Source organism: Kogia breviceps, chromosome 3 (genome assembly GCF_026419965.1).
Source record: "Kogia breviceps isolate mKogBre1 chromosome 3, mKogBre1 haplotype 1, whole genome shotgun sequence".
Lineage (NCBI taxonomy): Eukaryota > Metazoa > Chordata > Mammalia > Artiodactyla > Physeteridae > Kogia > Kogia breviceps.
The window spans coordinates 84,201,535-84,227,233 of NC_081312.1; the positions used below are offsets into that span (position 1 = coordinate 84,201,535).

At 52.9% G+C, this 25,699-nt stretch overlaps 1 protein-coding gene across 3 annotated transcripts; it reads right to left on the reverse strand.

Annotated features, from left to right (window-relative positions):
- Positions 1-2,632: 2,632 nt before the first annotated feature.
- On the reverse strand, positions 2,633-23,997 carry BMF (Bcl2 modifying factor). 3 transcript variants are annotated; one of them, XM_059059020.2, is made up of 5 exons: positions 23,844-23,988; positions 23,334-23,461; positions 20,874-21,170; positions 19,183-19,343; positions 2,633-6,615 (listed from the first exon to the last, which is right to left on the reverse strand). In XM_059059020.2, the coding sequence occupies exons 3-5, from the start codon at positions 21,163-21,165 to the stop codon at positions 6,514-6,516; spliced, it is 555 nt and encodes a 184-aa protein (XP_058915003.1). In that variant the 5' UTR covers positions 21,166-21,170; positions 23,334-23,461; positions 23,844-23,988; the 3' UTR covers positions 2,633-6,513. The 3 variants fall into 3 exon arrangements, with proteins under 3 accessions (XP_058915003.1, XP_066885058.1, XP_066885056.1); XM_067028955.1 differs by lacking the exon at positions 2,633-6,615 and adding an exon at positions 18,811-19,096 and having other exon boundaries at positions 23,844-23,997; XM_067028957.1 differs by lacking the exon at positions 19,183-19,343 and having other exon boundaries at positions 23,844-23,997.
- Between the last annotated feature and the right edge of the window lie 1,702 nt (positions 23,998-25,699).

Genomic DNA, 25,699 nt, shown 5'->3' on the forward strand with positions numbered 1-25,699 from the left:
GGAGATTCATTTTCCGCAGGGGCTGGTTCTAAGACCTCCTGTAAGGCCAAAATCACAGGAAGTGAAAATTGCTCTTGAAAGTCCTGTCAGACACCCATGAAGTACAAGATCACTTCTCAAGGAAACCCCAGACAGCCAATTTTCCTTCAGGTTGGAAGAGAGTTCTCTTGCCTCAGTTGAATAGCCGAGGAAACCACTGACATTTAGGGCCAGGCTGGACTAGAAAAATGTATCTTTGAGGGATAAGATGCTGGCGCGATAAGAGGTCAAGAAAGGGCTGTCATGCATGTTCCCATGTCCCACTCACGCCAGGTACCACATGTTCACTGAGAGCAGGGCCAGAGACAGGTCTGCTGCACTACATCATACGTACATTTCTCTCTCTCTCTCTCCCCTCCCACCACTGCATCCCCACACCCGCAATGGTCTCACTGAGCTTAGATAGTGTAAATTGAGTGGGTGCTCCAGGAATCTCCACCTTAATACTAGCCTCTCAACATGCTGCCACCTTGGGCTGCCACTTCTGAATTCCTGACCCACAGAAACTGTGAGATAATAAATGTTGGTGGTTTTAAGCGGCTACATTTTGGGATAATTTGTTATGCAGAATACAAATATACGGATACACATACAGAATACTCATACAAGGGGGCAGCTGGAGAGGCAGGCTACAGAATGCGGACTGGATCCAGTAGGGCAAGTTTTCCAGTGGGAAGGGATGGGAGGGAGTCTGTCTTTTAGAAAGTTCCCCTGGCAGCAGAGAAGGCACTGTAGGTGGGATAAGGCTGGCAAAGAGACCAGGTAGGGGCTCTGCAGTTGTCCAGGGAAAGAAACAATGTGGCAGAGATAGAGAGAAGACAGGTGCAACGCATATTTCTGGATAAGAATGGTCAGAGCTGGGACTTCCCTGGCGGTCCAGTGGTTAGGACCCTGTGCTTCCATTGCAAGGGGTACGGGTTCGATCCCTGGTCAGGGAACTAAGATCTCGCAAGCCACGTGGCACAGCCAAAAAAAAAAAAAAGAGAGAGAGAGAGAGAGAAAGAATGGTCAGAGCTTATTGATCAGCTGCCTCCAAATAATAACAATAAAAGTAATATTATTAATAACATTAAGAGCTAACATTTAGTTAAATACTAACATGTAACGAGCACTATGCTAAGCCCCTTACACATATTCACACATTTAATGCTTACAACAACCTTATGAGGTGGGTACTAGTATCATCTCATTTTACACACGAGGAAACCGAGGCACAGAGAGACTGTGTGACCCGCCCTGTGCCGCTCAGCTGGCAAACAGCAGCGCCTGGGTTCAAACTTGGGCAGCTGTGCCTTTAACTTCTCACTGGACTTCCTCTGGAGGGATCAGAGAGAGAAGGGAGGGGGTGAGGTCTCTGGTTTCTAGCTGGGCAGCTGAGTGCAGCCTCACCCAAAGTAGGCACAGATGACTTGAAAGAAAGTCGTTACTATCACAATCACCTAATTCCCTGCGAACCTCAGAGGAGCTGCTTCACAGGCTCAACTACAACCCTGCATGTGAAATGTAGAATAACATCCGGACATGGCACCAGGCCCCACTTCTACCACACTCCAGTAAAAATAAACCTCTCTGTCCAAATATAGAGTGGTTAGAAGTGCCATGTTTTACAGGAGAAGAGGCAGTTATTTGGCATTAAAAACAGACAAGTTTTGGCTTCCCCGCAGATCTGGACAAGAGCACTGCCATTTCCAAATGGAAACCACGATGGATGGGGTAAGCCCCCCTCTGACGGACACAGCTGCTTAAAAAGCCCAAAGAGAAAACTGCATCCCTTTTCTGGGCCTCAGTTTTCTCATCCATAAAATGAAGAGGTTAGACAAGACAATTGACATCACTTCAAGCTCTCACTCTCTACAAGGCTAGGAACCAGAGTGGAAGGCTGGTCCTCAGAGAGCCGACAGCTTCCTAAGTATGGGGGTCCAGCATCGGCACAGCGAGCTGGCCCTCCAGTTCACAGCTTACTGCTGATAGGACCACGAGTGGGTTTTCCCAAGGATTTTTAGAACTGTCAAGCGCTTTAAATTACCCCTTTGAGTCAGACAACATTGCTAATCCGCAAAGAAAGACAAGCCAGGAAGTCCCCTTACAACTTGCCTACCTCATGAGACACTACCTCGACAAAAGGAAAGCGAAGCCCAGCTTGACAGGGGTGGGGGGTTGTGCAGAGGGGCCGCCAGGGCACTTTTGGTCACTGAGGCTGCCAGTTGCTGAGGGCTGGCCCTGGGCAGGTCCTTTGTACACACTCCCTTTAATCCTGCAAGGCAGGCACAGCTGTAATTTACACATGGAAGAACTGAAGGCTCAGAGAGGTTAAACAACTTGCCTGTGATCATTCAGCTGGCGGAGGCTGGAACCGGATCCAAATCCAGGTCTGGATCCAAAGCCCATGTTTTTCCACTTCATGGGGCCTGTGCTGTGCTGCTTACTGTATGGTCAGAATGGCTCTTCACAACCCCAAGAGGGGAAAGGAAGTCCTGACCAAAGCCGGGGGTCCCGGACGGTAACTCAGGAGGGCAGCTGAGAAGCAAGTTGGGAGTCTCTAATCCACCAACAGATTCCCTTGTATTTTTACTACACCTTGAAAAAGACAAGCTTTGCTTTAAATGGTTTTATTAAAAACTGTACCAATTGATGGGGGAAAAGATACACACACATATATGCATGTGAAGAACACAAAGCCAAATATTCTGTACAGGTTTAAAAACGAGTCCCCATCCCCTCCCTCTCTCTCCTTGTTTCTCTCCTAGAGGCAGAGTGCCTAGGACCCAGGACAGCTAACCTGGGAGGGACAAAATGCTACATTCTCACTGGGTCTCCCCTGACAGGCCCTGTGGACCCGGGGATGGGGCAGCCCACTGGGCAATGCTCACAGAGCAGGGAGAGGCACTGGCCTCCTGTGCACAGAGAGGGGCAGTGCAAACTGGGAGCCTGCAGGGCTCCGAGCACCTTCCGCCCAAGAGGCTGGCGCATCTACGAAAGAGCGCGGCTTTCTCTGCGGTTCTCTCAAGGCTCAAAGTCCCCACCAGCCTTGAGGGAACCCACTGCCCACACTGTCCCCGGGAGGCTTCACAGCCTGATGGGTTCAGGAGCCTGGTCAGGGTGGTCTCTCACCAAGGTGTCCCCACCTACACACAGAGGGACCCCACAGGCTCCTCCGGCCTGGGCTGCAGCACTGGCACGCTCTGGTCCGCAGAGCTGAAGTGCCTGCTTCTGTGGGCTCTCACCTGCCCTACCCCACTGCATCTGGTCCCTCACACGAGCTTGCTCGCAAGCTCTCCACGTGCTCCTTGCTGACTAGGACAGTCACAGTGGCTCCCCAGCCCCTAGTGGAGGCCCTGGCTGGATCATCCCAAATCACCCCCTCCCTGCCACGCCCAGGCCGGACCCATCCTTGGATGGGGCTGGGCCACTGGGGACAGAGAGACAAGTCAGCTGGGCCCCTCTGAGCGCCCGGAAAGAGCCTGCCACATAGCTCCCGACACAGACCCCCCTCCCCTAGGGGCTCCTGGAGGGCGCTGGGAGGTGGTCTTTTTCTGCCTCGAACTGAGCAAGAAAACGCCACGGGGGCAGAGAGGCCCAGCTGAGTCCTCCAACTCTCTGGGGGAGTCAGACGGGGGGGGCCTGAGGGGGTTCCCTCCCCAGTTCTGTCTACCGGCTTCCATGATCCCCTACTCTGGGGTTTTGAATTAGAAGGGCTGTTTTGACCCTGAATATCAGGCTTCCCCTCCTCCAGGGCATCCCTACCGGGGCCGGGGCCGGACGTTTCCAGTCCCTCTCCCACACCCACCCTCAGCAAACCACAAAAGCTCCACAAGTCTTCTGTTGGTTACAGGTCAGGAGCCAGGTCAGACTGTCCCTCCCTCTAAAGCTGATTCTCCACTCCTTAATTAGAGACAGCCAAGCTCCTGGGGGAATGGGGAGAGGGAGCCCAGGGGGAGGGACATGTGTCCTGAGGTCGGACTTGAGGAATGTTCAGACCAACTCACCAGGCAGAGGGGGAAGGGGCCAGTCTAGCCCACCAGGCCAATTAAAAACAGCCAGCCAGGAGGAACCTCTCTTCCTCTTGGGGCTATTCTACCTCCTGGGTTCTGGGGGGAGGGGAAGGAGAGGCGTTGTACATTTTGCCCTGGCTCGCTTAGGAGAGTGAGTTAGTTCCTGTCTTCACAGAAGATGGAGACAGTGCAGTCAGATGACCCTCCACCCAGCCCCAGGCGCGATGTTCAGCTGAGCTTCTCAAACTCTGGGCTCAGTTCTCAGGACAGGCCACAGGACATCCCACCCGGGCCCGGCAAGGTCTCCGAAGTTGATGGCTTTGCCTCGGCCCCAAGGCCTGGACCATTTATTTGCTCTCTCACTCAGCTCACGTGGAAAGTCTGCTGAGAGTAGATAAAAGTGGCTGGTAGAAATAATCCTGGTTTTCTTGTGTGTGCCACTCCAAGATACACCAGCAGCCTGCCCATCACAGCCTTGGTCCAGGAGAGGGAACAACACATGTCCTATGCATGTCAAAAAATGGTGTGGAGACACACAGGGAAGGCTGGATTTCACAATGGTCGGCATGTCCCAGCGCCAGCCTTCATGCCTGTTCCCTGGGTTCCTTCTTGTAAGCAGGAACCTATCTTCTTAGCAGACAAACCATGGTACACACCCTGAGAATATAATTCTGTCCAAGAATAGGTAATACCTCCAGAACATCCAAGCAGAACAAAACCAAGGCTTATTTAGTTTGAAGTCCCTCTCCGAGCCACTGTGAGCCCATAGGGCACCTTTGTGCAAATTAGGAAAGGCACCCCTTCCTGTAAGCAGACACAGCCCTACACTAGGGCATACAGCTTAGTGAGCAGAGCACGGGCTGGATTCTAGCTTCCATTACCTTCCTCTGCAGGTGGCCTTGTGCAGTGAACAACCTGCCTGACCGTACATCAGGAAGATCAATGTGTCCTTCAACGGTAACAAAGACCTCCTCTCTGCAGAATTAGAGGAGCTTGGGCTTGTTCAGATTTGAGAGTCTACTCGGGACTCCTCCAATTTCCTTGGGTAGCCCTGGGGTCTTCTCTGCCCAGGGAAGCCATCTTTTCCTTGGGCCTTGCTTCACCGTTAGCACCAATGTTAACTTTTCTCACATATGCAAAAATGATAATTTAATTTCTAGGTTAACAGATTCCCTGTGTCTTTTCAGATTCCCTGTGTCTGCTCTCAGAGCTGCCAGACTGGCTGCTTTAAATTCTCTCCATTAGTGCCACAGCAGGGAGAGAAGGGAAGAAGTTCAGAGGCATCTGTGATCCTGCTGAGTTCCAGAGCATGGCTTTCTGGCCTGGCTGGAAGCTGAAGGAAGACAGGAAGTGTGTACCCAGCTTTGACAGTTCCGCACTCTAATCACTGTCTGTTACTCTAAAAGACACATTTCTGCTGGCAAAGCTGCTGTGCTGGCTTCTTCCTGTATCCCACTAGGTGTGAGAAAGGAATGGGGATAAAAGGGAGGAGGTATGTGGTTTCCAAGGAAACCAAGGGGTCTGGGTTCCTCAAGGCTGACTCTTACAGGTGGGATGTCCGCCTTGTTTCCCAGAGCCACCGCAATGCAATCCTGTCCCTTCCGGTGCTAGAGTGCTGCTATTGGGGGTGGGACGCCGTCTGTTGGCTGGGTCTTTCAAAACAAGAGCGGACAAAGGCACAAGCTGCTGGCCACAGCACACTGACTGGCTATTTGGCTCATCCATGGTTGACACCCAGCCAGTCCCAGGCAGCCAGAGGGGGCAGTGGTTCTGCACCTCAGGACCAATCCTGGGGCTTCCAAGTAGGACCAAGTCAGACGTAAGGCCTACCCAGAAGTTTGGTTCATTTTTGCGGCACATTTGAGGGGTCCACGGAGAAACCCAACCCTCCCTGAGGTCTGCTGGAGATGACAGGGGCTGGGCAAGAATCCCTGAGCCCTTGGGGTGGGCAATGGCTGGGGCCAAGGAGAACCCAGACATGGAGCTGGCTGACCGACCTAGTGAAGTTGCCACACGCAGCTGGAAAGGCCCTGTCTGAGGCCCTGGTGGGTTAAAGCAGTGTGACTCGTCGGATCTGGGACCCATCCACAGTGGAAGGCTGATAGGTTTGGTGGAACCAGGAGTCTAATCCAGTCTCCTATTTCTTAAATAAGTTCCTGTGGGAAAACTACAGTCCACTCGCCGGAGCACATCACTACCTGGTTGTCTTCAACCACTGACGACCGAAGGATCTACTTGTCCGAGCCCTTGGGAGGTCCCACATCACAGACACACCAGCCTCTACTTCAACAGTGTTTGACAAAGGGTCCCATTCCTGGTCGAGGCCCTGAACTGGGAAAGAGGTCCCGCTTGGGTATGTCTTATGTACACAGAGAGAAATTTTAAAAATAAAAACACAAAACAACAACAACTTCACAAGACACAGTGTCAGTCCTCGCCGATGTCCTTCCGTGGTGCCCCATGAGAAGAGGGCAGCCCAGCCTCACCTGGGACCTGCCCCGTTCCTGTTTTCATCTCCATTCAAAGCGAGGTTGTGCAGAAAGAGGAGGATCTGCCACCACACGCGATTTCGGTTCTGCTGGTGCTGAAAGGAAAACAAAACAAAACAACGTAACTCCTAAACGCAGCCTTAGACGACTCCTTATCATTTCCAATCAAAGTTCAGATCCACACGTCTTGGGGCGGCACATTAATGCCATCAGGACAGCAAACTGGGGGAGTTGGGGGAGGGACAAGAGAAGTGGCGATGAGGGGGAGATAGTTGAGTTCTCCAAATACAATTGCAGTGTGAACATTAAAAAGAAAAGACCAGGCTCTTTATGCACTGTGCACAAGAGGATTAAACTTTTTCCCCTGCTTGCAGGATTTTCCAAAGTTTAGCCAAGTGCTGCTTTTAATCAGATTGGCTCCTGAGCCCCGCAAACCTCAGCTGCATGAACAACAAACTTTCTTCAGAAAGAAAGAGAAGAAGTGCCCCCCTCTCTCCCCCAACTCCAAAGTAACACAGAAAACAAGGGGGAAAAGCGGGGGAGCCTCCATCTGCAAGTGATTTGACACTGTGAAGGTCAAAGGGTTAATCTTCCATTTAAACCGCACTGCTGAGGCAGCAAAAATCTGATTTCATCCAGTGCAAACACGCACACACACAGACACACACACAGACACACACACACTTGTGCGCCCGCCCTCTCTCCCTTCCCAGCATCTCCAGCTCCGTGCTGCCCTTTTTATAGCTGCTCTTGACAGTAAGCCATAAATAATCCCTCTTGGAGCGCTTTCCTACTGACTGGAGCCAATTAAACGTTAAGCAAGAACATACTTGAAAACAAAACAAAAACAAAGAATGCACACTACTCTCTGGAGGTTATCCCAGGTCCTACTGTCAGGCAGAGAAGCTGGGGGCAAAGGTCAGCGGTCAGTGGCTCACAGGATTGTGGCTGGTGCCCCGCCCACACAGGTACCATTTCCCAGGGGCCAGCAGAGGTCCGAAGGGCACTGAGGGGTGCTGGAAGAGGCGGTCTTTGTTCTCTCTTTATCTGCCAGGGCAGGAGGACTAGGCTGGGGCCCTCTCCACGGGGTTCACAGCGGACAGGGGAATAAGAACCTAGTGTGCAAAAAAGGAGCCAGCACAGAGGCTGGACTTGGATTGCCACAGTGGCCCAGGCAGCAAGCACGCTTACGTGAAGTGTGTGTGTGTGTGTGTGTGTGTGTGTGTGTGTGTGTGTGTGTGTGTGTGTAAGGAAGCTGGAGCCCCTGCTGTCTTTAACTAGAGCCCAGGCCCCCACCAGGCAACTCCTAGTCAGAGGAGAAGAGGCTAGATCAAGTCAGTGGCAGAGCTGGAAATTGAGCCCGGGGCTCCTGGATTCCCAGGAGCTTTGCAGGGACTTCTTGCCCTAGCCTCCCTGACCTGTCCCCAGGCAACCATGCAGGAACCTCGCTGGGTTCCCTGTCACCCTGCCTGAGGCCACAAAGAGAGGAAAGATGTCAACTGAGGCTGACCTCAGGGCCCTGTCAGGTATTCCCCCCACCCCACACCTGTAGCAATAGCACTCCTCTTTCCCCTGCAGAAGGGGAGACTGGAAAACAACCCAGAAATTGGGAGGCATGGCTCCTGCTCGGAGGGGAAGGGAAATCGGGAAATCGGGGTGTGCCACAGTGGAGGCCTGGCAGACTGTGACTGGGGAGACTGATGGCTTCCTCATGTTTTGTAAACAAAGACATGTAAAAAGAGGAAACACACCCGGCTTAACAAAATCTGGTTAGGGTAAAGCAGCATGAAAATGGACTCAGCTGCAAACCTGAAGACTCAGGCCTGCCTGCAGCAGCTGGGCACAGCACCCCCTCCCCCCAGCTGCTACCCAGGACAGGTGCAAAGGTCATAGGGTGGAATACGAGGAAAATCCAGGAAAAGACTGGTCTCTGGGGAGGCCAGTCTGCTGGAATTCCGAGGCTCCTCGGGTGCCTGTTTGAAAAGGCCAAGTAACAATAACAACCATGATCCTAACAGTAACTGTAAATTGAGCGTGTCAGGTTCTGTGTTTTACATCCTTGCTTCTCAGAATGTGGTCCACGGACCAGCAGCTTCAGCATCAGCTGGAGCTTATTAGAAATGTGGACCTACTGAATCAGAATGCACATTATTATTTTTTTTTTTTGCGGTACACGGGCCTCTCACTGTTGTGGCCTCTCCCGTTGAGGAGCACAGGCTCCGGACACGCAGGCTCAGCGGCCATGGCTCACAGGCCCAGCCGCTCCGCGGCATGTGGGATCTTCCCGGACCGGGGCACGAACCCGCGTCCCCTGCATCAGCAGGCGGACTCTCAACCACTGCGCCACCAGGGAAGCCCCAGAATGCACATTTTTAACAAGATGCACAGGCAACTGTAAGACACATTAGAGTAGAAGAAGGACTGGTCTATACACATTAAACTCCTTTGGTCCTCTCAACAACCCTATGACGCAGGTATGTATTATCATGCCATTTTACAGATGAGATCATTCAAAGAGTTAGGTAACTTGGCCACATAGCTAGTAAGTGGCAGGGACTGGGCTAAATCCAGATCACCTGGCCCTAGGGCAATGTCCTTACCCATTACTGCTATGCTCCAAGCGCCACCATATACCTTTCTCTACACCCAAGCAGACTCTCCATCCTCCCCTTCTCTAAATTGTCTCAAAACAGCTCAAGGGCCAAGGAAGGGAGATCACAACTCGATCATTTGGGTCCTGGACCAATCCCATCCCTGTATGCCTCAGTTTCTCCCCACATTCCCCTCATGGAGGCTACCTGCTGCCTGGGTAACTTTCTGGGCCCTGAGGTCTCTGGGTATGAGGCAAGAAAGCATCCTTACTCCAATCATTGTGGGTGTTGGGGAACCTAGACGCTGTTGTGGGCCAGACAGTGCTGTCAGACTGGAAGGCTGAGGTCTTGCTGGGAGACACAGACAGGCCTAGGCGCACACAGGCCCAGCCTCAGGAAGGACGTAGGTTCTGTGCCTCTGCCTGGGACAGGCCTCCGGGCTCCTGAATCATCCAGGAAGGCACTCTGGGCAGTGGGTGGCTCCCCGGGCCAGGAATCAGAGGACCTGGTAGGCTGGGGTCTCCCACCACCTGCCCAAGTCCTCACTCTCCTTACAGGTGAAGTGTAGGTGCAGTATTAGATCAGTGGTTCCCACACCCAACTGCATCACAGAATCTACTGAGGTGCTATTGTAAATACAGAGTCCCCAGGTCCCACCCAGACTAACTGGGGCAGAATCTTCAGGGAAGGGGCCCAGGAATTTGTGTATTGAACATGCTCCCTGAGTGACATTTTTTAAAAATCAGAAGTAGCATGTATTGTCCATTTTAGTCACAAAAGTAATGTAGAAAAATTGGAAAATACAAGAAATTAGAGAAGAGAAAATAAAATCACTCATGATCCTATAGCCTAGAAGAAAACATTTCATGATTTGGTATTTTCTTTAGTTTCTTTCCCTCCCTCCCACCAGAGTAAGAACTTGGCCAACCCGGAAGTAAATCCTGCCCAGGTGCTTCTGAGGCAGCCAGGCCACAGACAGGCATCTGGAAACCACTGAGGTGCTTTCCAACCCTAAGGTTTGGTGATTCGGAGTTTGTCATCCACAATTACCTTCAGGACTATAACTCAGAGCTCCAACAACTGAATCCGGTCAGCCTGGCGGAGGATCTGGGTGGGCCTGGAGAACAGGCTGCCTAGTACAGGGTCAAGCTGGCTGCCTTGGCAGCCATGCGACCAGCAAGAACAGGGCCTGGGAAACCATCTACTGCCCCAGCGACCCTTTCTGTGAGCACACGCAATGCCACACATACCCCGGTCAGCCTTCTCCTGCCACAGGGCAGCCCCCAGAAGGCCCGTTTTTTGAAAGGAAACCAAATTGCCACATAGCAAGAGAATCAAACAATGCCTTGATTTTTGAGGAACAACAATAAATAAAATATTTTTTTAAAAAATTAAACAAAAGTGCCTGACTAGAAAGGAAAGAAAAAGGTCTTGAAGGGAGGCCAGGGAGAGAAACAGTTAAGAAGGAAGGAAATCAACATTCACCGAACAGGACGAGGTACACAAAGACACCGAAACACCACAGCACGTGGATCCTTCCAGGAGAGGGTGTGGGGGAGAAGGAAGGGGGAGCCAGGAACGGGTACGCTTGGCCTCTGACTCTCAGGCACCTGGCACAGCACCCAGTGCAAAGACTGAGATCAGTGGGTGCAGACCCCTGGCGCAAGGCTCAGCTCTCCCAGGCTGGCTTGGGACCCCTCAAAGTTTGGGAACCTGCAAAGAATGGGGGTTCCCAGAATGCATAGCTAGGGTAACCTCAGGGGTAGGAGTCTGGGGTTCAGGAGGTAGGAAGCTGATGGGAATTTAAGCTTACACCAGAGCTCTCAAATTCAGAGCCAAGAGGGTAGGACCAAGACGTGGAAGGAAAGAATAAAGGTGAACGCCCCAAGGGAAGGGGCCCTAACGTGGTGGATAAAAAACATTCTCTTCAGTTAGGAGAGCACAACCAAGCATGAGAGATCTAGGGTTCTTCCTTCAGTCCCACTTTCTTTCTGTGGTCAGGGGATGGAGGTAGACAGTTGACAAATGTTTGAGTCATTCCCCCTGTGCACAAGGCACTGTAACTGAACACCCAGATCATTTGTCCTGGATCACAGGGAACACGTAGGGCACATAGTAGGTATTCCACAAGCACGCTGGACTGACTATAGAAAAGTCAGCCTTGCAAGATAACCCACTTGTCTGAAGCCAGGAACAACTGATGTCTGGCCAGGTCTAAAGATGTACTTGATGTGATAGGATCAGCCTCTTGCCTAGAGAGGCCCAACTAGTAAAAGGCTTTTTTTTTTTTTTTTTTTTTAAAGAGCTGGCTGTGGTGTCTGACAAGGTTGGATTACACAAATCTAACTCTGTTTCATCCCACATGGCCTCTGCCCTAAGCACAAAGAGTGTTCCCTGCCCTCCCCAGATAAGAATCTCCCTCTGTCTCTCCCCCTTCGGACCCAATTCACACCCTCTGGGGACTCTGTGTGTCACCAGTGTACCAGATGCTCCAGCAAGAGCTAATTCACCCCCAAAGAATTCGAGGAAGGAGCAAAGCTACACTGTAGCCCTGATTTAAAAGAAACTAACACACAAAATGCAAATTTACCAAACAGATAGCAATTTATATCTCATACTTAAAATGCTTTCCTGGGCTTCCCTGGTGGCGCAGTGGTTGAGAGTCTGCCTGCCGATGCAGGGGACACAGGTTCGTGCCCCGGTCCAGGAAGATCCCACATGCCGCGGAGCGGCTGGGCCCGTGGGCCATGGCCGCTGAGCCTGTGCGTCTGGAGTCTGTGCCCCACAATGGGAGAGACCACAACAGTGAGAGGCCTGCATACAGCAAAAAAAAAAATGCTTTCCTATTGTCTCTTTTGCTCCTCACGAAGGTCTGGGACATAGGAAGGGCAGGTATTATTTTCAATCCCATTTTACAGATGGGGAAGGAAAGGTTCAGAAAAGTTACCCTAAGCAAGTTAGTTGGGAGGGGGTGATTCAAACCCCTGACTTCTGACTCCAGAGCTATGTTCTTTCACTAAAATATTACAGTGTGTTTATTCACATTATGAAAATGGTATTAACTTCAAAGAGAATCCTCACCTAACTGCTCCCCTAGTATGTTTAAAGAAATTGCTTCCAGATCATTATTTACTAAGGATGCTGTGGACCAGAAAAAAAATAAACCTTTCAGAGGCAGAGCTAACTGAAGATCAAACAGAAATGAAGCTAAAACTGGCCTGAAATGATAACTTCAGATCATTTTCTGAAACCATGTTCATTTTCTTTAAAATGCAGAGTTGTATCTACCCTGCTTTACAGGGAGATATACTCTCTGTAAAGTGCCGTTTTCCTACCTCACCTCTTCCCTTTCCCCCATCAACTCTAAACCCGCCACGGCGGCGAGGCTGAAGGACAAAGCCTTGCTGTTGAGAACAGGAATACAGAGCTAAGGAATACTTCAGGAAAATTCCACATAAAAGAAGTTGGGAAGATGTTTGTTTGATTCAGCAAACTTTTATCAGGTACCCAACCGAGCTAAGAGTTACAAAGCACAAAGATGAGCAAGCTGTATGGCTTGTCCTTGATTATTTTACAACCTGAAGGGGGGGAAAGCAAGAACGCAGAACTCAGTTTTACAGGAGGCAGAGCCAGGGTCTGGCAGCAAGTGGGAGCCCCATCAGATTCTCACCTTCTGCGCTGCGCTTGCTGAGGAGCAGGGGTGCGTAATGGGGAGACCATGGTTTTAGGATCAATCAGATCTGCATGGCTCCCAGCTCAGCCACTTACAGTGTAACATGGGCATGTTATCCCACTTCTCTGAGCCCCGGCTTCCAATAAAATAGGGATAATGGGGTCTTGAAGTACAAGGTTGCTGTGATGATTAAATGAGAAAAGTATATGGAAAGCATCGAGGCGGTGGCTGCCCCAGGCAGCTCCCCACTCCCTGGTGAGGACAAGGGAAACCTGGGCCCGACTGCACTTTGCTGAGCAGTTCCCTCAACACCCTCAGCTCAAAGCACCCACTCCAGGAGCGCTATCTTCTAGGCAGGCTCATGAAGTCCTGAGGAAATCCCTGACTTTGCACTGTGAGATGGGCCATGGCAGCCAGAGGCAGCCGGGCTCAGAATTCCAGGCTGCCAAGCTGGGCAGCAGGGATTCTGAGACCCACGGGGCAGCCCCTTGGGCCCCGTTGGCCCACTGTCCGAGATTGCTTTTGACCTAGACACCTGAGGAATGAGCAACGTGGCAAAACAGAAAAGGAAAAATAATCCTCCTTGACAAGAGCTTCCTCAGCCCAGCCAGCAGCGCTAACAGGAGGTTGAAGCCACCAGCTGCCACCACAGAAACACCAACCACTTCTCCCAGGAAGAAAGGGCAGCCTGGGGCTGGCTGAGTCGAAGACAGGAGGGCTTCCTCTAACATAGGTGGAAGCCGCCGGCTTCAGCCACTGGGGGTGCGGGGATAGGGCTGTGTTTGCCACCGATGTCCCCAGAGCCATGGGCTGCAGGGAGGACTGAGGCCCTTACCCAGCTTCCCCCAGGTGGCTCTGTCTCCCCCCATCTGAGAACAGCCCCATCCAACTAAGGGGCAACTTCTTAAGAACTCAGGGGGGAAGAGGGGTAGGTGCGCTCTGGTCAAAAGTGAGGGAGAGAGGGGAATGAGGAGGGGGCTGGTCTGTTGTGGGTCTACAGGACATTGGAGAAGGACCCCCGCCACGGCTCCAACTCCCAACTTGGGGACTTTGCAGTTGGCTGTTCTCGTCCCACCCGGGACCAGTCCCTGGACAGGACAAGCAAGCTGAGCACAGAAGGCCGGACCCTCCTCCTCACCCTGCACACCGGCTGTTCTTGTACTGATCATGGAACATGCCCTCTTGGTTGCCAGACTTGGATCAAAAGGCAAACAAGATGTTTTTCTTTATCCCTCTTTTCTAGCACCTCCCCCAAAGCCCTCCCTCCCATCACCGCCCCCTCCAAGGAAAAACAAAAAACAACAAAGCCAATCTCATCCCCATGGCTTGCCTTGGTGGGGAGGGAATGAACTGTCCAGAACTACAAGGCCCTTCTCCTGGAAAAGAGAGTAGTCAGGTGCAGAGTTGTGTGGAGAACTCAGCTCTACTCAGCCACGCTGATGACTCAGAAGCTAAATATAGTGAGCGATATAAACAGAGCCAGCCACAGAGCAAACACAGGGCCCCCAAGCCCTGGCCCTGGCTCTCACGCACAGCGCTCTCCACAGCCCCTCCCCAAGCCTCACTCTTCCCCAGGCAATGTCCGGGGGGACAAAGGCTGGCTCCGTAGGGACCCTTCTCACTCGGGAGAATCTCTGGGGCTCCCACCCAGGGCTGTCCCATCTAGAGCCTGAACAACTTTATTAGCTATAATCTGAGCTCCAGAAAACCACTCACCAACAAGGAGAGCATCCCAAAGGGTCAGGAAGTAGTTAGGAACTCCCTGAACAAAGGATCCAGGCTGCTGGCAGAGAGGCCACTAGTTAATAAACCATGCAAACACCACCTTGGGTACAATTTCCAAAAGAGCTCCGGAAGAACAAAATCCTAAGATCATCTTTTAACCCATTTTCAAGTGTTAAACTGTCCACGCATTAATAGTTATACATATTACAATTTCCAAAGGGCTTTCACATCAACTCTACAAGATGAGTATGAGAAATCAAGGCTCGGAGAAGTTAAATGATTTGCCTGTGAACACAGAACTCATAAGTGACAGAGCTGGGATTTGAACTCGAATTTGTCCCTAAGTCCAGGATCCTTTCTGTGATCTTGCAACTAAAGATGGTTTCAACTGAGTGGCTGAAATTTTTCTCAAATGTCTTTTTCCAGAAAGTCTAATTACTATTCAGGGAATTTCCAAATCTGACTGTTCTGAATGGAGCCACTCCTGGTCCAAGTGAAAAAGCCACTTCCAACACGAAGAATTCCAATTCTCCTGTAGCTTTACTCACGCAACTGTCTACAGTAGCCACTTTTTTCTTTTTCTTCTTCTTCTTTTTTTTTTAAGGATTCTTGGCTTCTTTACATCGCCTGGAAATATCCCACAACTTTCAAGATGGTGCCATTGGGCCAGGAGACTCTCCTAAGGGGATAGGACACCAGCTTCTGTCCACTCTTCGGGTCATGGTGGAGGAGACCACAGCAGGTGGAATGGAGAGAAGCTGGGACTCACCTTCTGGCCAGAGCATCCCTTGAGTTCAGGGAGGAAGCAAACCTGTACTGCCATCTTCCCTGTAGAAGCTGGGCAAACAAGAAACACCAGGGCACCCTCACAGAGCCAAGGTCAAGATAGGCCACAGTCAGCAGACCACCAGAGGTCACCTGCTACAGCTGGGCAGCTCACAGAAGAGCAAGGAGGAGAATCTTTCACTCCTGACCCAGGCAGAGGAAGTTGGGGGTGTGTGACCAGGTTTGGAAAGGCTTTTATCTCCATTCACTCTGCCTCAAAGTCTCTTGCTGCTTTGGAGACCCAAAGTGCTGACAGCAAGCACCTCGCTGGCACTGATCTTCTGCTTCCAATTCCTTGCCCAGAGAAACCACCCTAAACAGGTGGCTGACCTGAACTTGGGTAGCCAGGCTAGAGCTCCATCCAGCAAGCTCCTTGAGAAACATGCTGGGAGGGCTTATGGCCCACAAAAACCAGCACCAGGGGGAATTTGGAGCATGTTGCATCTAGGGTCATGCTGATGCACTCACTTTGCCATAAAGCCATCCTACAACACACTACCATTATCACACCCTTCCCTGTGCTCCACATCTCCCAGGGAGAAGGCTTCCTCTCATACAGAAAAAGAGTAACTGAGGTCCCTAACCAGGGACAAAAGGCAGGAGCTCACATTCCCTACAGGAGTCGGGAACCCATGGCCACGGTCTGGCCCTGGGACACCAATCCCAGACCTGAGGAGAGAGGAGATGACCAGGCTCCTTTAACCTTCTTACTGCCTTTTGGGTTGTCTTTCTTGGTTATTTAAACTCAGCCCACAGTGATGGAGATTGACCACTATTCTCCTAGGAGAAATGTACAAGGCCAAGACCCACAACTGAACAGCTTTGATGCTGATTTCTCTGGACAGGGCAGGTAGAAGGGAGCTCATGGGAGGCAGCTCTGCTCAGGGACCAGCTGGGCAGGCGGGGTGGGAAATGCACTGTAAACTGACAAGAACAAATGTGGGGGACAATCAGGATTATAGAGAGACAGAAGAAATCAAGCATTAAAGAATACCTACTGTGTGCCTGGAACTCTCGTAGGTATTTTCTCACTGAATCTTCATGATCAGATTCTCTGGCATTAGGTCTAATTTACAGAAGAGGAAACAGGCTCTGCCAGAGACTTCCCGGAGGCTACTAGGCAGCAGAGCTGGCATTCAAACCTGGGCCTTCTGACTTTGTATCTGAAGCCTAGAGACTTAACCCTAAATTACTTCCATCCCAGTGCCTCAGTCTCCTTGTCTGCAAAGATGAGGGGAAGGAATACGGAAAGAAGATGAAGGATAAGAATGTAAGCGTGACAACAGTATTGTGTAGATACGAAATATTTAGACGTTAGTTTATATCATAATCAAGTTCAGAAATGACTCATTTCGGGGCTTCCCTAGTGGTGCAGTGGTTGAGAGTCTGCCTGCCGATGCAGGGGACACGGGTTCGTGCCCCGGTCTGGGAAGATCCCACGTGCTGAGGAGTGGCTGGGCCCGTGAGCCATGGCCGCTGAGCCTGCACATGCGGAGCCCGTGCTCCGCAACGGGAGAGGCCACAGCAGTGAGAGGCCCGCATACCACACACACACACACACACACAAAATGACTCATTTCTTAAAACTAGCTGCTAAAAGGTCCTACACGTGCCAGCTCTCCATCTGCCCATAGCCATTACCCCAGTCCTTCCCACAGGATGAGCTCCTAGGGAAGTGAACAGGGCGAGCAGGGAGGAGGGGGATAAAAGCAACAAGACTCCAGTGGACAAAAAGCCTGGCTCTTTGCAATGGAAAGTTTGGGGAAACCAGCTCTTGGCTAGAAAGGCCTCGTTGGCCAGCCTCCTGCCACTACACGGTAGGAGTAGGTAGCTGGCAGGATGGTGAGGGGCCCAGGGAAGTCAGGAACCAGTAGGAGGTGAGGTAGGAGGTGAGGTGCAGAGCAGGGGAGACTCTCCTCCAATTCTCCTCTGGCTCTGCCCCTCCTCCTCCCCGGCTGGAAGACTCTGGCTAAGAGGACAGCACCTTGTATGGAGTTGAACCAGGCCTTCAAAGAGACAGCCCTGGACGGGGGTCAATGATGCCAAGCAGCAAAGAACACGGTCAGACCTGGGATCAGGGCCAGTTTCTCCTGTGCAGAACTGAGTCAGGAAGAAAGGGCCCTGGGCTGAGTTCTGGTCCTGTGCCAGGGCTCAGCTGGGCAAGGGAGGCCTCCCAGCCTGCTCCCAAGTCTACAGGGGCTCACCCGTGGATGGCTGAACATTCTGGGAAAGAACTGTTGAGAGAGATCAGGGCTATTGGGAACGCAGAAAACTGCCTTCCAGATAGTCCTCCAGACGAGCCTGGGAGACCCACAGTCACCATGTCCTCTATGAGCTGCAGCCCCGGGACCGGAAGCTGCGAGCTCAGGCCAACCACAGGCCTACACAACCAGGGCAGAGTGAATGGGCAGGAAGAAGGCCAAGAGGCAGAAATCAAGAATCAGAGTGCGTTCACACATGGACTGAAGGGGAAACTCTAAGCCAAGTCTCCACAGAAAAATCAAAGGAGCGAATAGGGGCTGGAGCTTCGAGCCAGAGGAGGTGGCTAGGCTGCCTTATTATCTAAGCACAGGGCCACCCTCCCTTCCTGAGGGACTGGGAGAGCCACCAGGACCAGGTCTAGCCCCAAGTTTCCCTAAGAACCCCTTGGCAGGGGCACTCACCATATCTAACCCCGGATGGCCTGTTCTCAGGAAATCCAAAGTCAATTTCTCTTCCCCCAGTGCTGGCCAAGTCAAACCTTCTATTACCAATAGCTGTCCTCTGGTCACCTGAAGTTCCCCATGTAACCTCAGGGTCTGCCCAATCATGTGGATTATTTATTCTCTTGATTTCCTGATATACAGTCAGATATAGACTTACACATGCGCGCGCGCGCGCACACACACACACACACACACACACACACACACACACACAGAGCTGACTGGGCCAGGGACACTGTCCCACAGGGAGCAAATGTGTTCACTTCCAGGTGGTGTGCCTTTGCTTCAGCAGTGGTTGTACTAGCAGGGATCCAGCCTCAGGCTCCTCTCCCCACCTTGGCAGCCATCCAGAAAGTCAGCCCAGAGAGGAAGGGTTAAGTGCCCAGGGGCCGCCCAGACAGCGGCTGCAGAGCAGGGCAGCCTCCAGCCCATGGCACGTAGGGCTCCTCCAGCACGAGCCCGCCAGCCGCCGCCTTTGTTGATGGGCTCTGCCGCATGCTCCACTGACACGCGATGCTCCGCCCTGGCGGGGCTGGTGCCAGGCTGCCGGCCGAGCGCCCGGCCGAGCGCCCGGCCGCTGGTCTGGAGAGACTCTCTGAGGTACACACTCCAGAGTCCCAGGCCCCGGTTCCCAGGCAGAGACAATGAGAAGCGGCCTCCCCAGCTGGAAAGTGTCAGGTTACAACCGGTTCCACCACTTTCCCCAACTCAGGCCCATCACCGGCCTTGGTTACCCATTTTACACTGCACCGCAGCCAGGCACCCCCGACTGTCCAGTCTTCCTCAGCACCCTGAAAATCTTCCCCTTAGGTCTTTAAGGGACCATCTCCCACCCCTGGCCTCAAGAAGAGAGAGAGTCTGTCAATCAAGGCTGCAGAAAGCTATCCCATCCCCTGGGAGGGATCGCAGCATCTCCCTCGAGCCTGAGCTGAGAGTGGGCAGATAAACAACTTGTATCTCAGAGGTGAGGGCAAGAGTGCTCATCCAGTCGGGCCCATCCAGTCCACGAGAATCACAATAGCATGAGGCCAACACTCTGGGACCTTATCCTTGGGGCCTGGCAGAGACAGAGTTGCTGAGGCAGGCCCCAGACCCCAGCCCCAGCAGATGCACCCCCCCCCCACAAAAGCCCCCCATGCCTACTTGCTGCATATGAAGCCGATGGAACTGGTCTGCAATGCGCTGAAGTTTTCGGGCAATCTGTACCTCTGCTCGATGTTGCCACTGCCCTTCAGCGGGCTGCTCACCAAGGGGCAAGCCTGCAGGGAAACCGGCAGGGAGGGGGAGCCGGTAGCCGGCATTGCCTGCAAAGACAGAGGGCCCACATCTCAGCATGCTCCACAGCTGCCCCATCCTCCCCATGCCTGCCACTCCTGGCCGAGACCTGGGGCCAAGGGTAGACCCTAGTATGGGAAAGGAGAGGAACTTAGTCTAACTTTATCAGGGCACTCTGCCAAATGTGGACAGCCTGACTTGCTTGCCGCCCAAGAGTGTGAAAGCTGATGTTGGAGAAGAGAAGGGAATGGTCTCAGCCTTGCCTTCAGTCCTCCATTCACCGGCAGTGCCATGGCAAAGGTAATAAGTGTGGGTGAACTTGCCAACCTTCTGTCCTTATTTACCCAGCTACGCTTGACCACAGTTTATTAGTTATTACTCTCATATAGTAGTAGCAGGCTGAAGCTCTTCTCTGGAAAAGCACTGGAGGCAGCTCTCCAGAGTTCCTGGGTTGAGCAAAGCAAGGGGACAGAGAACGAGAAAGGCAAAAAGTATCTTCGCTTTTTAGTGCAGCAGAGGAAGGGTGGTCTCAGGCCCTGAAGCTTTGGGCAGTGGCACAAAAAATACGGAGAAAGGACTCCTCTGAGCCACAGATTAGCCAAGCTCCTCTCTGGAGGCAGCCCCAGGCCAGACCTCTAGACCTGCGCTCCTCACTTACCAAGAGCTGCCACTAGGGGCACCCGCCGGCCTGCTCCTGTCTTTCCCTCTTCCCCGCCTGCCTTATCTATCTTCTCAGACTCCTGCCAGGACTACTTTGCCAGAATTGTCCTATAGGGCAGCTCCCTCTGGGAATAACTGCAGCGTCTCCTCAATCTGCTCCGTCAGACACAGCAAGATAGCCTCCGAACCTCGGCCCTCTCTCCAGAAGCTTTGTGCTAAATGAAGAAAACAGACTGAGTGTCTAACCCTGCCCTTTTGCCAGAGGAAGGCAGATTGCTCATAAAACCAACCACTGAAGCCCGCAAATGAAGGGGTCTTGTCTGACTGAGCCTTGGAAACAGCCCCTTTGCTGGCATTGAGCCCAGGCAGGCCCAACCTCTTTCTCCAGTTCCCCTTCCAAGCACAGAAAGTCCCAAGTGACAACTGGGGCCACCTTCTGCCTTCAGGAACCTGCCCTCCCAGAACAGCCTGGGTTTTTCCCTTCAGTGTTAACAGCGAGTCACAGATCCCCCAGCCTTCCCCACGCAGCGTTAGCCACTTTACAGAAGGTACATCACTATCACCACACAAAGGGCTGGGCCACACAACAGGCCACAGGATGTAAAGGCCGAGACCCAGGTACCCTTCTTCCAACCCAAACAGACACCATGGACCCAAAGATCCTTCCAGGAAGGGACAAAAGAGCAGAAAGAATAGCAAGGCAATCTGCCCTGCTTGGGGCCTGAGGAGCACAGGTGAGGAACAGTAACAAGCAGAGAAGCAGCAGGTGAGAGGTGAAGAATCGATAGCTCTTGCTGCTCAATTTGGGAAAGGAAATAGCAAAGAGCAGGTTTGGGGAGGGAAAGTCCCCTCTTTTCCCCAGTCTCTAAGGGAGGAGTCCTGAGGCTAAGAGCACTCACCATAAAAGAGTCGCTGGGGTTCCTCAGTCACCCCACAAGGCAGCATGACACCCTGGCTTGGGGAGGCTGGACTGAGAGTCTGGGTAGCCTTGTCTTCCTGGCTGGTGGGTCGAAGCCCAGGGCCACAGCAGTGCGTGAGAGGGAAGAGCTGCAGACGGCTGAGGGGGCAGTCCAGCTGGCTCTGGGCAAACAGGTCAGCAGAGAGCAAGCTCCCAGGCTGGGTCCCCGGCTCCCCATCCTCTGGCTGGAACACATCATCCTCCAGCTCCTCCACACACTGGGGTGGCTCCATCTCCCCTGTTAGGGTGCAATGCAGGCATCCGGGAGGCTGCCCCCACCCAGGCTATACCTGGAAGGACTCCCCTCCCCTTCCTTCTTTCCTGCTCCCCCTTCTTATGGGAAGAAGCGGGGTCAGGTACCGATGACAGACAACCCTAGAGCTAAAGCACTGCCAAGGGTGACACTGCCCCCGAATGTGGGCTGCCTCGCAGTTCTGAGATTCTCCACGCTTCTTCCCTGGGCGCACTCAGAACCACCTTCCCTCCCCTCGGCCTCTTCTAACCCTGTCTGGTCACGGTCATGCAGTTTGACTGCTATTGACTCTGAGCCATAGAGGGGTATGATCGGCTGCTACAAGCACGCAGGGTACCTGGAGAAATGTCAACAAGACTAGCCTCTGTGAGTAGCTGTGGGAGGGCAGAGGGCGCTGTGACTGGCTGTACACACAGTGCTCACAACACACACGCACACTCACTCACTGGCCTGAGGGGTAACCACCAAGCTCTCATCTCACTCTGAGCTGAGCCCTAGGCTCAGCAGCAAAAACAAAAGCCAGCAGTCCTAAGGTGGCCAGGTTCCCTCCAAACCTGCTAAGCCCTACCCAAGACCCTAGTCTCCACCCCCTGCTTGCTCAACACAACAAACAGGCTGAGCGATGTGGTAAGAGTGTGTCCTGGGAGAGAGAGCGGAGGAAAACCCAGGTTAGTCATTGCAGCTGCCCTCTCAGCAGCGTGCAGCTGTCTGCCCACCACAGCTTAGCCTAGAGGGGAGGTCCAGCATCCAGCAAAGCGGCCAGGCTACCCCAGCTCAGTCTACTCACTAGTCTCCACAACTTCAAATCTTTCCCCACAGCCTACCACTGCTGCCAGCGCTGAAGCTGAGATTGGTACAACCTGCCTCACAAAAGGAAGTGAAATTTAGCCCTCTGTCTGTGACCTCACTCGCTGCCTAAACTCCTCAGGTTGTTGACACGAGTTTCTTGGTGATAAAGAAGTTCCCCTTGCTCCACCTGATGGCTCTTGGAAGTCTGAGCTTGGAGCCACGCAGCATCTTGAGCTCCCAAGCCAACCCCTAATACACACACCAGGAACCCCTTAGGGTCCCTGAGGCAGCCAGAAAAGCAACCACCTGAATGGTTAAGGATACAGAGACACAGTGTTTGTCATGGCCAGAGTCAATTAGAGGTCCCCTGGGATTTCTGTCTCCTAGTCTCTTGCCTTTGAAGAACAAGCCAAATGGTCTGTGGGTTGGTAAAGTATTTAAGGAAGCTCAGTTAAATTCAGAAATCTTGGCTTTCTCAAATGCAAGCTCTCTCTGAAGTGCTTGCTTCAACCCTCCCTCCATCCCATCCTGTCCTTGAGCTATCTATGGTCCCTATCCTGCCCTCTTCCCTGGACAGCGAGGAGATGCCAGCTTGGATGGCAAAACAGGCACATGGTGTTCTTTGGACAGTGTTTCCCAAAGGAGAGTGAGAGAACTACACTTTATCGGTACCAGGAAACAAGGTTTCCCGCTGAAATGACCAAGTGCTGTACTGCCAGTCACCTGGCAGGGGCTCCCCTCCTGCCTTTCCACCTCCTCTCTGCAAGTTGGCAATCCCAACCTAAGATGGGGCCCTCCAAAGCCAATCACAGTCAGGAGTCATTGTCTTGGGTTTTCCTTTGAAGCCTATCACCTCCCCCACCCGCTCCCAGCAAAGCCCCAAATTCCACCCTTGCCTGGACTGGACAGTGGGGGAGGTGCAGCCAGAGGGTGTGGCTCTGCAAGCCTGAGGGGGACCCTTCCCACTCTCCACAGGAACTGCAGGTGGCTCTTCTGCAGGTGGGAGCCTCTGGACAGGTGCTGGACAAGGTCAAGTGTAAACTGAGATACAATAAAGAGACCTTCTTCTCCCCTTCCCCTGAGCTGAAGAGGTGGTGTGCAAACCGGCAGGAGAAGGGCACTTCCTAAGTGCACTACCAGGGAAGTCTTTATTCCTAGCAAGGGGACCTAAAGCCTGCTGGAGCCATCCCAGCCCTTAAGGACTCTAACAGGGATGCTGAACTCAGACTCCTTCTCCTAGGAGAAGCAGTAGCTTGACATTCTGAACCTCGACGAGGGCTAAAATCTGGGAACGCACACACACACACACACACACACACACACACACGCACTCACGCACTCACACAACACAGAGCAGACCTGGGTGACTCCAGGAGAGAATCTCGGCCTCCGAGTCGTGATGCCAGGGCTCCGCGCCAGGGTCCAGCGTGATGACCACTCGGGGGCTTGGCGCCCAAACTCAGTTGGGAAGGAGGGGAAAAGCCCGGCTGTTAAGGAGAGGAGCCTTCAGACTCCGCAGGGATGCAGAACGTCCCACAACTCCCTGCCCTACCCCAAAGTCAGATCCAGAGGCCGGGCCATTCTCGAGCGCCCAGGTCTGCTCAGCAGTGCACCGCAGTTTCCCTTGCCCACCTGGACCCAACTCCTTGGAGTCTCAAATGCAACTACCCCCACGTTCCTTCGTGGAGCAGCGCAGTTAGATGTGGGTTTTGCACCCCGTTCCCATACCCCAGCGCCCCATTCCATGGTCACTCTAGACGCCCGCAGCCCAACCCTTCCCGGGCCCCCACGCGCAGCGCGATCCTCTCCCCACTTCCCCAAGGAGGTGCGATCCAACACCGCCCGGCCCCCTGCCGCCCGGGAGCTCACCGGGCTGCGGCGGAAGGCGGGAGGCGGGAGGCGCAGGCAGGGGCGGCGGCGGCGGCGGCAGGCGGGCTGGCCCGAGTGGAGGCCACTCAGCACCGCGCGGTATTGTTTCCAAAATACGCCCGCTCAGGGCATCCCGCAAACAGCTGATGAGGCCCCGCCTCTGGCGCGTCACACCGATGGCTGGCCAATGGCGAGTGGAACCCCAAGTCCCGGGCTGGGCGGCTGCCAGGGACGGTCACGAATGTACGAACCTTCCCTTGGAGACACTGCAAGGGGCCGAGCCAAATTCCGACCTCCTCCAGAAACGCAATTGGAGCGCCGTCGCCCACGCAGGTTCGGTTCCTAAAGCCGGCTCAGGAAGCACTCGAGAGCCCTTGAGTCCACCCTATTAGGAAGGAGATAGGGGGCGCCAAAGTGACTTTTGTCTTCTCTTTCAAGGGGCCGAATAATTTTGGCGCGTCCAGAAAGGGAGTGGAAGAGGAGGAAGCGGGGAGTGGCAAAGCATCCTCCCGGCTGCTGGGCAGGTCAGAAGACAACTCCAGCCCCAAAGCTGTAGGAAGCTTGAGAACACGTGTGTCTGACACTGTTATCGAGTAACATTCAGATCAAACACATCCAAAGGGACCCTCATGTCCTCTTCTTGACTGGGCGTGGATAGTCAACATAAACAAAATTAACATCTGGCCGAGGAGAGGAGAGATCAAGAATGCAGGGGCTGCTTGGGCAGTTGACACGCGTCCTGTTCATGGCAGCACCCAGAGATGGTTCTGGGGCTGCAAGGAAAGCAACGTGTCCTGCAGACCACAAACTATCGGCAAGGGAGTGTCTGGGCTATTTCACAAACATTTATTGAGCACCTACATTGTGCCAGCTACTGGGCTATGTGCCAAAAACCTGGTGCCTGCCCTCAGGGAGCTTATAACCTACCTAGAGAAGTAGACCGGAAAATAATGGAAAGCAACATGAAATGTGTTCATGCCAAGGATAACGACTGCTGGGAATGCAGAAAAATTCAGAATGCAAAGACTGGGGAAGGCTTCAGGGAGGTGGCTTTTGACTTGGACCTCGAAGGATGGGGCAATTTTTCAATCAGGAAAGCCAGATAAAATAGTCAAGACCTAGCTTGAGCAGGATAAAGAGCTGAACTGGAAAACTTGTCCAGGGAGCAAGGGCAGGCTGGAGGACAGGATCACTGGGTGCACTCCCAGATTGAGGAAGGGTGGGCATGGGCAGGGAGGTTCAGATCAGATTACAGAAGTGTCCCTGGAATGGCAGGCTGGGGAGTCTGCACTTTATTCCGGAGGCAAAGGGGAGCCAGCAAAGATTTTATAGAAGATGACTCACTTGACCAAGCCTGGACTTGAGAAAAGATAAACGAAGAGACCAGAAATGAGTGAGAGGGAGCAGTCCCTGCAACAGATTAGGTAATCAATGATGGGACCTGACCCAGGGGACAGTGGGGACTGGCAGTGCTCTGACCACCAAGATGCTCTCTCTGGGTTGTAAACTCAGACAGATTTAAGCAAAGTGCAGCTGGGACTCTTAGCCCAGTGGAGTCTGAAGTTTCCTTGTACCTTTTTCCTACCCATTCTTTCCCTAGCTCCCTCAAAGAGTACCTGAAAGAGAGTGGACAAGGCATGAGGGCTGTGGTTGCTAGAATAGGAAAAACTGTCCCCAAAAGGATGGAGAAGAGGGAAAAGGGAAAAGGGGGAAAGTCAAGCTTGGCCATCAGCCCAGTCCCCACAGAAGTTGACAGATGTCCAGAAAGAGGTGCCAGAGCCAAAAGGAGGTATGTTAATTTACCACGAGGCTTGGCCAAGAAGGAGTGTCAGAGCTGGTCAGGGTGACCTAGCGCT

Coding starts and splice junctions, on each gene's coding strand:
- BMF (XM_059059020.2), bottom strand. CDS start 21,165: ATGGAGCCACCCCAGTGTGTGGAGGAGCTGGAGGATGATGTGTTCCAG. Junction 19,344..20,873: donor ACCCCAGCGACTCTTTTATG/GTGAGTGCTCTT, acceptor CTGTCTTTGCAG/GCAATGCCGGCTACCGGCTC. Junction 6,616..19,182: donor ATCGGCTTCATATGCAGCAA/GTAGGCATGGGG, acceptor TTTTCCTTTCAG/CACCAGCAGAACCGAAATCG.